The 15414-nt window shown below is 43.1% G+C and overlaps 1 protein-coding gene across 1 annotated transcript; it reads left to right on the plus strand.

Moving 5' to 3' along the window:
- Positions 1-8211: 8211 nt before the first annotated feature.
- Positions 8212-9846, plus strand: LOC112219213 (secreted frizzled-related protein 5-like). Its single transcript, XM_024380405.2, has 3 exons — positions 8212-8495; positions 9006-9271; positions 9447-9846. The coding sequence occupies exons 1-3, from the start codon at positions 8212-8214 to the stop codon at positions 9755-9757; spliced, it is 861 nt and encodes a 286-aa protein (XP_024236173.1). The 3' UTR covers positions 9758-9846.
- Positions 9847-15414: the final 5568 nt, after the last annotated feature.

Here is a 15414-nt window from a genome sequence, read left to right on the forward strand (position 1 = left end):
TATTGTACACTGAAACCAGGTGTTTTCACACCACAATTATGGTATAGGTAGATGCACAAATAGTAAGATGACCATAAACACAAAGACTTGTATGCTAGCTAGTCCAACTGTGGTTTTACAGTGAACATACTGGATATGTGAGTGTGCTGTTCCTGTGTATCCCCGCTAGACGTTTGATGAACAGGTGCCCAACAAAACAATAGTCTCCATTATTGGCAGGCAGCTTAGGGCAGGCCACACATTATCAACACAAACACAGCGTCTACAGATGGGCAGGGGGGCCGTTAGAAAGAAAAACAGCTCCCTGCCGGGATAATGGCAGAGGGAGCTTGTTAAACGTGTGGCCCCATTGTTCTGACAAATTGGTCTGTGGCTCTAAATTGCCCCTCAGTAGCGCTCCTCGTCTGAACCCAGGCCCCCGGCTCAGATCAGACTGGGGCTGGGCAAGCAGTAATCCTTTAGAAGGGGGCTGCATAGCTAGGGCCGGTGGAGCTCTGACTGGAGACTAAAGGCTGTGGGAAAGTAAGGGGCCAAACCGACTGCGCCTGTATTCATGAATCATCTCAGAGTAAGAGTACTGCTCTAGGATCATTTTTGCCTTTAATATCACAAGGTATAAGATGACATGGACAGGGGGACCTGATCCTAGATCAGCACTCCTACTCTGAGACGCTTTATGAATACGGGCCCTGGGGATTAGCTTGGCACGTCTTCAGCCTCAGCCACTATTCCTTGTGTGTGGGACAGCAAGACAGCCCTATTACTGACTTTAAGCCTTCTGGGCACAAACCCATCGAAGATACACATAGTTGTGGAGACAGGCATAATCCACACAACAATTGCATTGAGTTACTTATCAACTGTACTTTCATTTTCTGCTGCCGTTATAAGCTAAAATCCTGAGAGACGGAGGGAGTGAGAGAGCCAGACCGTCATTAGAAGCTAAAGTCCTGAGAGACGGAGGGAGTGAGAGAGCCAGACCGTCATTAGAAGCTAAAGTCCTGAGAGACGGAGGGAGAGCCAGACCGTCATTAGAGAGAGCCAGACCGTCATTAGAAGCTAAAGTCCTGAGAGACGTAGGGAGTGAGAGAGCCAGACCGCCATTTAGAAGCTAAAGTCCTGAGAGACGGAGGGAGTGAGAGAGCCAGACTGTCATTAGAAGCTAAAGTCCTGAGAGACGGAGGGAGTGAGAGAGCCAGACCGTCATTAGAAGCTAAAGTCCTGAGAGACGGAGGGAGTGAGAGAGCCAGACCGTCATTAGAAGCTAAAGTCCTGAGAGACGGAGGGAGTGAGAGAGCCAGACCGTCATTAGAAGCTAAAGTCCTGAGAGACGTAGGGAGTGAGAGAGCCAGACCGTCATTAGAAGCTAAAGTCCTGAGAGACGGAGGGAGTGAGAGAGCCAGACCGCCATTAGAAGCTAAAGTCCTGAGAGACGGAGGGAGTGAGAGAGCCAGACCGTCATTAGAAGCTAAAGTCCTGAGAGACGTAGGGAGTAGAAGAGAGAGCCAGACCGTCATTAGAAGCTAAAATCCTGAGAGACGGAGGGAGTGAGAGAGCCAGACCGTCATTAGAAGCTAAAGTCCTGAGAGACGGAGGGAGTGAGAGAGCCAGACCGCCATTAGAAGCTAAAGTCCTGAGAGACGGAGGGAGTGAGAGAGCCAGACCGTCATTAGAAGCGGAGCCTGGACCACCAGTCTGCATCGCAGTGTGAGATCTCTTCTAGTTGTCTGAGAGGGTAGGAGCATCCTGTGGCTGTCTGATGATAAAATGACTGTGTTCCTCCAAAGCTGCATTGAAATAGTTTTTCTGTTACGATCAATATAATCCATCTCGTCTATTTTCCCAGGAATTTGTGGAATCTTTTTTGTACCCTTAATGTGTAATATGAAAGCATAAAAAGTATTCATTTGCCTAATTACTTTTTTACACAAGATTTAAAAGAGGTGAAGTTGGCTCTATGATTTAAACGTGTAAATAATTGCCAAGAGAAATCCCACTGGCACAAGCTGGTTGAATCAACATTGTTTCATCATAATTTGTCAGCATATTGTGATGTGGAATCTATGTGGAAAATACAATGAATCTGACATATCATATTTCAGGATTGTCATCAGTAGCTAGGTTTCCATCCAATTTGTGAGAGATTTCCATGTGAATATTCTAAAATCTGCATAAAATAATATGCCCATATTCAGAGGTGGAAAAATGACTCAGTTGTCACACTTGAGTAAAGATAGCTTAATATTAAATGACTCAAGTAAAGGTGAAAGTGACCCAGTAAAATACTACTCGATTTTAAATGTACTTAAGTACAGTGGTGTAAAAAGTACTCAATTGTCATACTTGAGTAGAAGTACAAAGTAAATGTAAAAGCTATACATCAAATTCCTTACATTTAGCAAACCAGACAGCAAAATGTCATTTTGTATTACTTGTTTTGACAGCCAGGGGCACACTCCAACACTCAGACATAATTTACAAAGGAAGTATTTGTGAATTTGACCTTTTTCCTGTATTGCTAAGCATTCAAATTGTAACTAGTACTTTTGGGTGTCAGGGAAATGTATGGAGTAAAAAGTACATACTTTTCTTTAGGAATGTAGTGAAGTAAAAGTATAAGTAGTCAAAAATATAAATAGTGAAGTACAGATACCCCCAAAAACGAAATAATTAGTACTTTAAGTACTTATTAGTACTTTACAGCACTGCGCATATTCCCACCAGAGATTTACATCAAAACTGATGTTTGCGAATACAAGTTTGTGCGTGATGACGTCCTGCACATACAAATAACGTTTGCGGTTAATTTCCTATGTACCGAATGAAAAATACAAGTTAAATGGCTTTCCATCGCATTTTCTACTTCATGGTTTTGTCATAAAAAACGGTTGCTATGCGCCCACTCTGCTCTTGGCGTGCGCTCTAGCCAACAGCTGGCAGATACAGTGCGGTAGGCTACCTATTGTATGAAATTATGGATAAGAGCTGTGTTATTTGTATTTGTCGAACGGCAGTCAAATATCGATCCTCATGTCACCAGAATAAGACCCTCGACATTTATTTGAAAGGAGCATCACCCTCATCCCGTGCATTTTCACCACTCTGTGAAGTTGATCATTATTTATTTCATCTGTAGCCTAATAAACTGCATGGTTTCGCGAGTCGTAGCTGGAGGACCACATATTTCATCGCGTGACTCCCAAGTTCGATATGATGGTTATTATATCAAAATTGCGTTTCCACCGCAATTTCTCGCATAATGAATTTTACCGGAACAACAAGATCCCACCATGTCGCACGAGCATATTGTCTGTCGCATGTATAAAATTGAACGGGCAAATCTTGTCCCCATCAGCCCAGTTATTACTTTTTTTAATGTGAGCTAATACATCTGCATGAAATGGTTGGATGGAAACCTGGTTAGTGTAACCAATGTTCTACATAGACAAACCGTGTATAAAATATGCTGGATTTGTACCTTTGAAACCAAGAGAGATCTTCAATGTTATATCCATTATGAGGGGGGAAAAAACTATAGGCTGGGCAGCACATTCAACTGGCAAGTGGTTCTATCTACAGCTATTCATTTGGTCTCCCATCCAGGGTTTTAACCAATCCCAGCTTTGATATTTGCCTCTGACTATACCATTGTGCTATCGTGAGAGATCTCATAAATCATATATCCTCAGTGATACTATTTAGGCTTATATGGAATCAAGTCATCAACAGCTATTGTTTCAATTCAACCCAGGGTTCCACCTACAAATACACAAGGCCTAGGGCAGTATTTCCCAAAACCAGTCCTGGGGGTACAGCCAAAAGTATACATTTTTGTTGTTGCCCTGGGCAAGGACACCTGATTCATTTTATCCAATAATCCTCATGCCCTCAACAACAAAAATGTTCACGGCTCCACCTCAGCCAAAAATCGAAATCTAATTTTATTTCTCACATGCTTTGGGAACAACAGGTGTAGACTAACAGTGAAATGCTTACTTACAGGTCCTTTTCCAACAATGCAGAGGTAAAGATAATATTTTTTAAATATATAGAAATAGTGACGTGAATAACGAATAAAAAAGAAAAGAATAAAGACAAAAAATAACATGGCTATATACAGTGGGGAGAACAAGTATTTGATACACTGCCGATTTTGCAGGTTTTCCTACTTACAATGCATGTAGAGGTCTGTAATTTTTATCATAGGTACACTTCAACTGTGAGAGACGGAATCTAAAACAAAAATCCAGAAAATCACATTGTATGATTTTTAAGTAATTAATTAGCATTTTATTGCATGACATAAGTATTTGATCACCTACCAACCAGTAAGAATTCCGGCTCTCACAGACCTGTTAGTTTTTCTTTAAGAATCCCTCCTGTTCTCCACTCATTACCTGTATTAACTGCACCTGTTTGAACTCGTTACCTGTACCTGTCCACACATTCAATCAAACAGACTCCAACCTCTCCACAATGGCCAAGACCAGGGAGCTGTGTAAGCACATCAGGGATAAAATTTTAGACTTGCACAAGGCTGGGATGGGCTACAGGACAATAAGCAAGCAGCTTGGTGAGAAGGCAACAACTGTTGGCACAATTATTAGAAAATGGAAGAAGTTCAAGATGACGGTCAATCACCCTCAGTCTGGGGCTCCATGCAAGATCTCACCTCGTGGGGCATCAATGATCATGAGGAAGGTGAGGGATCAGTAGGACCTGGTCAATGACCTGAAGAGAGCTGGGACCACATTCTCAAAGAAAACCATTAACACACTACGCCATCATGGATTAAAATCCTGCAGCGCACGCAAGGTCCCCCTGGTCAAGCCAGCGCATGTCCAGGCCCGTCTGAAGTTTGCCAATGACCATCTGGATGATCCAGAGGAGGAATGGGAGAAGCTCATGTGGTCTGATGAGACAAAAATAGAGTTTTTTTGGTCTAAACTCCACTCGCCGTGTTTGGAGGAAGAAGAAGGATGAGTACAACCCCAAGAACACCATCCCAACTGTGAAGCATGGAGGTGAAACATCATTCTTTGGAGATGCTTTTCTGCAAAGGGGTCAGGATGACTACACCGTATTGAGAGGAGGATGGATGAGGCCATGTATCGCGAGATCTTGACCAACAACCTCCTTCCCTCAGTAAGAGCATTGAAGATGGGTCGTAGCTGGGTCTTCCAGCATGACAACGACCCGAAACACACAGCCAGGGCAACTAAGGAGTGGCTCCGTTAAGAAGCATCTCAAGGTCCTGGAGTGGCCTAGCCAGTCTCCAGACCTGAACCTTTGGAGGGAGCTGAAAGTCCGTATTGCCCAGCGACAGCCCCGAAACCTGAAGGATCTGGAGAAGGTCTGTATGGAGGAAAGGGCCAAAATCCCTGGTGCAGTGTGTGCAAACCTGGTCAAGAACTACAGGAAACGTATGATCTCTGAAATTGCAAACAAAGGTTTCTGTACCAAAAATTAAGTTCTGCTTTTCTGATGTCATGCAATAAAATGCAAATGAATTACTTAAAAATCATACAATGTGATTTTCTGGATTTTTGTTTTAGATTCCGTCTCTCACAGTTGAAGTGTACTTATGATAAAAAATTACAGATGCTTTGCTACATGCTTTGTAAGTAGGAAACACTGCCGATTTTGCAGGTATAAGGAGTATAAGGAGTAGAAGATAACATGGCTTTATTAAACCTTCTTTGGACACTGTGTTAACAACCCTCCAGGCAAGCTTCAATGCCATACAACTCTCCTTCCGTGGCCTCCAATTGCTCTTAAATACAAGTAAAACTAAATGCATGCTCTTCAACCGATCGCTACCTGCACCCACCCGCCTGTCCAACATCACTACTCTGGACGGCTCTGACTTAGAATACGTGGACAACTACAAATACTTAGGTGTCTGGTTAGACTGTAAACTCTCCTTCCAGACCCATATCAAACATCTCCAATCCAAAGTTAAATCTAGAATTGGCTTCCTATTTCGCAACAAAGCATCCTTCACTCATGCTGCCAAACATACCCTTGTAAAACTGACCATCCTACCAATCCTCGACTTTGGCGATGTCATTTACAAAATAGCCTCCAATACCCTACTCAACAAATTAGATGCAGTCTATCACAGTGCAATCCGTTTTGTCACCAAAGCCCCATATACTACCCACCATTGCGACCTGTACGCTCTCGTTGGCTGGCCCTCGCTTCATACTCGTCGCCAAACCCACTGGCTCCATGTCATCTACAAGACCCTGCTGGGTAAAGTCCCCCTTATCTCAGCTCGCTGGTCACCATAGCATCTCCCACCTGTAGCACACGCTCCAGCAGGTATATCTCTCTAGTCACCCCCAAAACCAATTCTTTCTTTGGCCGCCTCTCCTTCCAGTTCTCTGCTGCCAATGACTGGAACGAACTACAAAAATCTCTGAAACTGGAAACACTTATCTCCCTCACTAGCTTTAAGCACCAACTGTCAGAGCAGCTCACAGATTACTGCACCTGTACATAGCCCACCTATAATTTAGCCCAAACAACTACCTCTTTCCCAACTGTATTTAATTTTAATACATTTATTTATTTTGCTCCTTTGCACCCCATTATTTTTATTTCTACTTTTTATTTCTACTGGTTAAATAAAGGTAAATAAATGGCTGTCTAGCAATGATCAACAACCAACTTAAAGAATAATGGCCAAATATTGTACAATCCAGGTGTACAAAGCTCTTAGAGATTTACCCAGAAAGACTCACAGCTGTAATTGCTACCAAAAATGATTCTAACATGTATTGACTCAGGGGTGTGAATACTTATGTAAATTTGATACATCTGTATTTCATTTTCAATAAATTTGCTAAACATTCTAAAAACATGTTTTCACTTTGACATTATGGGATAATGTGTGTAGATGGGTGATATATATATAAAAAAAATGTAATCCATTTTGAATTCAGGCTGTAAAATGTGGAATAAGTCAAGGGGTATGAATACTTTCTGAAGGCAATGTATGAATGTCTTCATACGTAATCATAGAAAGCATGAAGGTTCAAGATAGCATGCAAAGGTCGCAGGTCTGTGGAGATCTTGACAATTGCCATAATAATCTTGCGCAGAATCTTGAACAGCATTGATCACTTGCACTATGTACTTTTAATGTAATCTCAACTGCCATCCAGGTCATTCGGTTGTGCTGTTAAATGAAGCACAGTGATAATACATGAAGTTCTTGTATAAATACAAAATATCTGACATTGCATTCCCATTTGAACTTTGTTGTGCCTTTAATTAAATGGTTGAAATTATCACTTTAAAATGACATGGTGTGACCAATGGGATTTTATGTGTTTTTTGCAGCAGCAGCATAGAGACTCATAGCTTCATATGACTGTTTGTGTCTGTCTATGCTGCAGTCAAGTATGATAGGATATCTACAGTAGGTAGCCAGCTGTAGCTTGCTGTTGTTTAGCATTTGAAGTAGACAGTAATCTAGTATCACATCAAAGCCAGGTGAGAGAGCTGGAAACACTGTCCTGCTAATGGGAGTGTGATCTGTCTGATCAGGACCCTTCTCAGGAAACCCTTTAGTAAAGGAGGAGACATGAAAGAGGCTCAATATTAAGGAGACTTCCTGTCTGTCTACACAACCTTCTAAAAGGAAATACACCTTTACTCCTGTGTAGAATATGAACTATAAACAGTCTTCACCAAATCGTTTTTTAGAAGAGAATCTGTCATTACACTACTGTGTTTACCTCTCAAAACAATAAGCTCATAAGATTTTTTTTTAAAGTGCAAAATGCATGAATACATAATGTCCAGCAAAGCAGCCTGTGTGAACTAAACAGTACGATAGCTATGTCTAGTGTCTAGTGTAAAAGTCATGGATTTTCAATGGTGAAATGGACTGGGTAGAAACAAATATAATAGTTTGCATTGCAATGCTTTGGTTGTGATTGCTCTCATAATGCTCCCCCCCTTCCATTCATCTATTACCCCCTCTCTGTCTGCATTCATCACAAAACAAGCCATTGTCTCCTCTCACACGCCGTCTCAGTCTCTTTGATGGGTAGTTGATAACAGTCTGATTGGGCTGGGCTGACTGCATATATAGAGGAGACCACTGGTACAGAGAGACATTACCTCTCCTACAGAAACAAGCAACCGCAGCAATCCACCTTCTCGTTTGGATTCTCAGTCAGGACTTTGTTTCTCTTCATTATGGATCTCCTCACTGTAACCTTGGCTCTCTTGGTTCTCCTGACCCCAGCCTGGGGCTTCGACATGGGCCAGTCGACCCGCTGTGTGCCCATCCCCCACCAGATGAGTGTGTGCCAGGACGTGGGCTACTCGGAGATGAGGCTGCCAAACTTCCTGGGCCACAGCAGCCTGGAGGGCGAAGTGGTTCCCCGCTCGGAGGACTGGAGACCCCTGCTGCAGACTGGCTGCCATCCGCATGCCCAAGCCTTCCTCTGCTCCCTCATCGCCCCCATCTGCCTCGACACGTACGTCTATAGCTTCTGTTAGCCTTTTACCTATTCATGTCCTCTTTGTATGTCCTTGCTGTCTGTCTGTCTGTCTGTCTGTCTGTCTGTCTGTCTGTCTGTCTGTCTGTCTGTCTGTCTGTCTGTCTGTCTGTCTGTCTGTCTGTCTGTCTGTCTGTCTGTCTGTCTGTCTGTCTGTCTGTCTGTCTGTCTGTCCGTCTGTCCGTCTGTCCGTCTGTCCGTCTGTCCGTCCGTCCGTCCGTCTGTCCGTCTGTCTGTCTGTCTGTCTCCATACTATGCCTCTCTCATCCCTCTCTGTCAATCTGGCTGTTCTTTCTCCTGTGTTTGAGTCGGTCTGCCTAGTTCCTTCCCACTTTCTCTTGCTAACTCCTTAAGAGGAATCTATCCACTACTCAATTTTCACCCTCAAACTATTCACACCAATGTGTGTCTACAGTGTAACATTCCTTCAATTTCCAGAGATTGCCCACTGCGTTCTTAAACGTAACCCTGTGTCTCTCCCATCTCCAGGTTTATCCAGCCATGCCGTAGCCTGTGCGTGGCCGTCAGGGACAGCTGTGCCCCAGTACTGGCCTGTCAGGGCCACATCTGGCCAGAGGCGCTGGACTGTGACCGTTTCCCTGCCCAGGAGGACATGTGTCTGACCCCCCACCCCAAACACAGCAACAGCCACCTCGCCAAAGCATTGCCTCAGCCTGCATGTCAAGCCTGTCCTTCCGTGGAGGAGCACCCTACACTGAAGACAGTTCTGGACGCTCTGTGCCAGGATGACTTTGGTAAGCGTGTGCAATAATGTACTTTATGCCTGTGCATGTTTCTATTGATTAGTGTGTTACGGAAATGTATTAATGTTCTTTTGTGTGTACATTTGTATGCCTTTGTACCATACATATGTGTGTAATTCTGTCCAAGCTAGCGTACTCACCCTCTCTCTCCTCTCTCTTCCCCCAGCTGTAACAGCCAAGCTGTCTCGACGGCGCCGGCCCTCGGGGGTGCCAGAGTTTGAGGTGGAGGGCCGGGTAGAGTTTATCCGCCAGGGCCCCCTGCTTCCCTACGACACCCAGTACCTCCTCCAGCAGTGGCTGCTCATTAACCTACGGTGTGCCAACACCCTAGTCCGGCCCGGCCGCGCCCAGCTCTACCTGCTGACTGGGGCGGTGCAGCCAGAAGGCACCCTGGCCCTCACCCGCCTCTTCCCATGGCACAAGAAGGACCACAGCATCGCAGTTGCCACGCGCAAGTGGAAGCACCACAAGTGTTGAGTGCCTGGACGATGTATCGGAATGGAAAAACCTGAGCTCTGATGAATCTGTGTTGCTTAGAACGGCATCCTTACACACACAAGCCAGGACTCGGCATAATATCAGTATTCTTGGAAATAATTGGTATAACCTGTTAAGCTTCCCCCCTACTTTTTCTGAAATTCTGTTAAAAATCGCGCAACATTTTGGCGTCCTGCTACTCAGGCCAGGAATATAGTATATGCATATGATTAGTATGTGTGGATAGAAAACACTCAGACGTTTCCAAAACTGTTTAAATCACGGCTGTGACTATAACAGAACGTCTGTTTCATCGAAAAGCGCAGGAAAATCTGATCACTGGAGATGGAAAAAAGTATCCATGCGCCACTCCCATGAATTGTTAAAGGTGAACCGTAATATATTTGGCCAAGCTTGCAGTACCTACAGCTACCACAGGATCTATAGAGTCTCCTCATTTGAATCTGAATTGATTCTTGGTAGATCCGCCCAAAGGGAACCGATTCTCTCCGACCACCGACCCGAGGCATTGTCTGCCTTTTTCTCCGGACATTTTTTCCACACGGCAGGCTATCGAATTTACATCGCCTCCTGATGATTTTTATAGCTTATTAACGTGTAGTTATACCTAAAGTTGCATTAGAAAGGTATTTCGAAGTGTTTTGTAAAAGTTTATCGTCGAATTTTTAACTTTTAAAAATGACGTTACGTTATGAAACGCTCTTTTTTCCGTTTTCCACACAGTCTTCATAGATCGATATCTAGGCTATATATGGACCGATTTAATCCAAAAAAAGACCCAGTATTGATTATGGGACATCAAGGTGTGCAAAGAAAGAAGATGGTCAAAGGTAATTAATGTTTTATATTTTATTGTGCGGTTTGTGTAGCGCCGACTATGCTAATTCTTTTGTTTACATGCCCTACGGGTCTTTTGGGGTGTTGCATGCTATCAGATAATAGCTTCTCATGCTTTCGCCGAAAAGCATTTTAAAAATCTGAAACGGTGGCTAGATTCACAATGACTGTAGCTTTATTTTAATACCAAACATGTGTATTTTAATGAACGTTTGCGTTTTAACTAATACCATTAGCATATAGCGTCGCGCATGTGCATTTCTAGAGCTCTAGGTGAGACGTCTGCGTCTCAAGTAAGCTCAAGAGGTCTTGGAAATAATTGGTATAAGGCCTAAGTATATGACGTTTTCTGATGTTACTGACTTGATGCAGGAGGGCAGAGGAGCGTGGAGTTGGAGCTGGACTCTCTCACTGACATGACCCTCTGCTGCCCTCTGCTGCTCCTTCACAGTAGCTCAAGCTCCGTCTGAAAGCACACAGCAACAGAATGCACTCTAAAAACTGTACATAAGGAAGAGTTAAATGTAAATGATTTCTAAAGAGTATTCTTTTCTATTTAGTTAATGCCGTATTTATGTGTCATGTATGTTCGATTTGTCTGTTAAGTCAGTGAAAAGGATATTATAATAAAATATTTACCGACCATATTTCGACTGAAGTAGTGTTGGTTATTCCACCCTCTATGATTGATACGTTTGATTTAAAATAGCCAAATAGCTGGACCCTTATGGCTAAGGTGAGTGCAGAATGGTTTTTTTTGTGCGTTGTTTTTACATGTGCACAATGTCCTTATAGTGTAAGATGTCCAAGTGTAAGATGTATTATGTACAATAAACAAGTATTACCTGAATACACTTTCAAGTTAACACATTCAGTCAATCAAATGTATTTATAGAGTCCTTTTTACAACAACAGTTGTCACAAAGTGCTTATACAGAAACCCAGCCTAAAACCTTAAACAGCAACCAATGCAGATGTAGAAGCACGGTGGCTAGGAAAAACTCCCTAGAAAGGCAGGAACCTAGGAAGAAACCTAGAGAGGTACCAGGCTCTAAGGGTTGGCCAGTCCTCTTCTGGCTGTGCCGAGTGGAGATTTTAAGAGTTGCCATTAAGGCCAGATCGTTCTTCAAGATGTTCAAATGTTCATAGAAGACCAGCAGGGTCAAATAATAATCACACTTGTTAAGGGCATATAAGGTCAGCACCTCGGGAGTTAATGTCAGTTGACAGAAGGAGCTTTATGGCTGGTGGCATTGTCATGCTGGAGGGTCATGTCAGGATGAGCCTGCAGGAAGGGTACCAGATGAGGGAGGAGAATGTCTTCCCTGTAACGTACAGTTTGAGATTGCCTGCAATGACAACAAGCTCAGCCCGATGATGCTGTGATACACCGGCCCAGACCATGACGGACCCTCCACCTCCAAATCGTTACACCGAGTACAGGCCTCGGTGTAACGCTCATTCCTTCGACGATAGACGCAAATCCGACCATCACCCCTGGTGAGACAAAACCGCAACTTGTCAGTGAAGAGCACTTTTTGCCGGTCCTGTCTGGTCCAGCGTCAGTGGGTTTGTGCCTATAGGCGACGTTGTTGCCGGTGACAGGCCTTACAACAGGCCTACAAGCCCTCAGTCCAGCCTCTCTTAGCCTATTTCAGACAGTCTGAGCACTGATAAGGGGATTGTGTGTTCCTGGTGTAACTCGGGCAGTTGTTGTTGCCATCCTATACCTGTCCCGCAGGTGTGATGTTCGGATGTACCGATCCTGTGCAAGTGTTGTTACACGTGGTCTGCCACTACGAGGACGATCAGCTGTCCATCCTGTCTCCCTGTAGCGCTGTCTTAGGCGTCTCACAGTACAAACATTGCAATATATTGCCCTGGCCACATCTGCAGTCCTCATGCCTCCTTGCAGCATGCCTAAGGCACGTTCACGCAGATGAGCAGGGACCTTGGGCATCTTTCTTTTTGTGTTTTTCAGAGTCAGTAGAAAGGCCTCTTTAGTGTCCTAAGTTTTCATAACTGTGACCTTAATTGCCTACCGTCTGCAAGCTGTTAGTGTCTTAACGACCGTTCCACAGGTGCATGTTCATTAATTGTTTATGGTTCATTGAACAATAATAGGAAACAGTGTTTAAACCCTTTACAATGAAGACCTGTGAAGTTATTTGGATTTTTTTCAAATTGTCTTTGAAAGACAGGCTCCTGAAAAAGGGATGTTTCTGAGTTTATGTGTCCAGTTTTCTGTGGGTTAGGATAACATTCCATCAACGTCCCACCAAACATATACAGAGAATGGTTGCCATGTTCCCAGAACATAATATATGAATGTTCTAGACACATTTCACAGGAACATTGAAAGAACACATTAAGGTACTGTTGCTGAGCCAAACAAAGACCTGATTGATGAACCACTGAGCCAGTCCTAGTTGGTTAAGGTTTACACATACAGGACTTTTTAACATGAAGTGTTTTAGATTGACATACATGATTATATTGGGTGTGTTTATTTACACTTTAATTAGTATTCAGCATATCTTCACTTGGGATTTGAACTCACAACTGCTTCATCCACAGTACTCTGATCTTCCTGCTACGCCACCATGTCTGTGTCAGCTAGCTGTTATTCTGACTCTTCTCTCATCATTGATTTGATTGACTTATTTAATTTCTTTATTTCTTTACCTGTTTTAATGATACTCATGAATCACTATGATCAATAAAAGTTTTTCTTAAGTCTACTTTCAACAGAGCTTAGATTTACACTTCATAGAAGGGCTTGAAGCATCACAGCTTTGGGGGGAAAACACTGGGAAGAGAGGACACACAATCAGGGGTGGACCAGACCAGACAGGAAACTGTGGATCGGGAGAGAGAAGAGAAGAATAAATAGTTGACTAAATACAACATTTTGGAAATGGGATTGAGAGAAAAAAGCCAAGATCACCATTCTCTTCAAAGTGCTTGTTCTGGTCCAGTGCTAAGTGGCATCGCCTCATGGACAACCTGTCAACGCAAACATCATACATAATCAATATACTGTCAACACAAACGTCATCATACATAATTAATATACTGTCAACACAAACATCATCATACATAATTAATATACTGTCAACACAAACATCATCATACATAATCAATATACTGTCAACACAAACATCATCATACATAATCAATATACTGTCAACACAAACATCATCATACATAATCAATATACTGTCAACACAAACGTCATCATACATAATCCATATACTGTCAACACAAACATCCTACATAATTCATTAACTGTCAACCTGTATACTGTCAACCTGTATAGTGTCAACCTGTATACTGTAAACCTGTCACACGTTATCTATGCTAAAAGAACAGAGATCAACACTTAGTGACACAGAAAGGAACCCTCCCAGAACCAGGACAAGGCAGGTACCTGTTGAAGGTGCCCTCTCGATTGGTGCAGTGTTCTAAGGCACTGTGTCTCAGTGCTAGATGGGTAACTACAGACACTCTGGTTCAAAGCCAGGCTGTTTCACAACTGGCTGTGATTGTGGTGCACAATTGTCTAGTGTAGGCTGTCATTGTAAATTAAAGTTTGTTCATAACTGACTTGCCAAGTAAAATAAATAAAAATTCTAAAGGCTTTCTACTAGATGTTGGAACATTACTGCAGGGACTTACTTCCATTCAGCCAGAAGAGCATTGGTGAGGTCAGGCAAAGGCCTGGCTTGCAGTCAGTGTTCCAATTCATCCCAAAAGTGTTCAATGGGGTTGAGGTCAGGGTTCTGTGCAGGACTGTTTCCACAAAGTTGGAAGCACAGAATTGTCTATAATGTCAGTGTATGCTGTAAAAGTATGGACCATCAATACATAACATTTGAGTCAGCTCCCCAATTTTGCATGGGGAAGCTGCTACCGCGAGATGGCAGTGTGTGCGAGGGGCATAGACGTTGGGGATCTCTTTTGACTCTAGGTTGAATGAAGTGCAAGGGAATTGTAATGATTGTCACATGGTTTTGCATCCAGTGGGTAGGCCTATGCTTAGTGGAGCTATAAAAAGATCATGAGTCATTATAGAATGATGGGCTTAATTTGGGCCGGATTCGGCTGGATTCTCTCAGTTTTGGACTGTTTCGTTCCGAAACCCATTTGCCAAATGTCTTGTCTCGTGGCATGAAAAAAAAAAATTCTCACTTTTTGCAACGTAAAAATTCTAATAAAAGCAATCAGAGATCATTCAAATGGGCTCCTCTGTAATTCACCTGCCCCTTATAAAACGTCATGTGAAAGCGTGTCGGATATTCTAATGTTGGGCCAGCCCGGTTTTATGGTTTGCACAACATTGTAGCCTATATAGACCAACGCTTGGACATTGCTGTTGTGAGAGGGAGAAGCGTGCCTGTATCTCTCACAGAACTAAAATGAGATGAACTTTATATGATCTCTATCCCCCTCTCGGCTCTGATAGACATGAGCCTACAACTCTCACCTCTCCAGTGTTGTACTTCATTTATTTCCTCATAGAATCATAGCCGCGGGAAGTGTGCTGGAGGTGCTGCAGCATCCCTGGTAAATTGAAAGACATTTGCCAAGTTATGTGTGTTCAGAAATAAATTAAACAAGAGTAAGTCTATAATATAACCATAGAGGATCAAGCTATAGTTTATAAAAAAATGTCTAGCTGTGGATTGTGTGTAGCTCAATCACAAGGCAAGCCTACAGTCAGGAATGCGTGGCAGATCTGTCAGTGAACAGCATGCAGCCAAAACAGGCCTTTTGCAATAGTTCAAAGACAATCAAAT

Source organism: Oncorhynchus tshawytscha, linkage group LG19 (genome assembly GCF_018296145.1).
Source record: "Oncorhynchus tshawytscha isolate Ot180627B linkage group LG19, Otsh_v2.0, whole genome shotgun sequence".
NCBI classification, from domain to species: domain Eukaryota; kingdom Metazoa; phylum Chordata; class Actinopteri; order Salmoniformes; family Salmonidae; genus Oncorhynchus; species Oncorhynchus tshawytscha.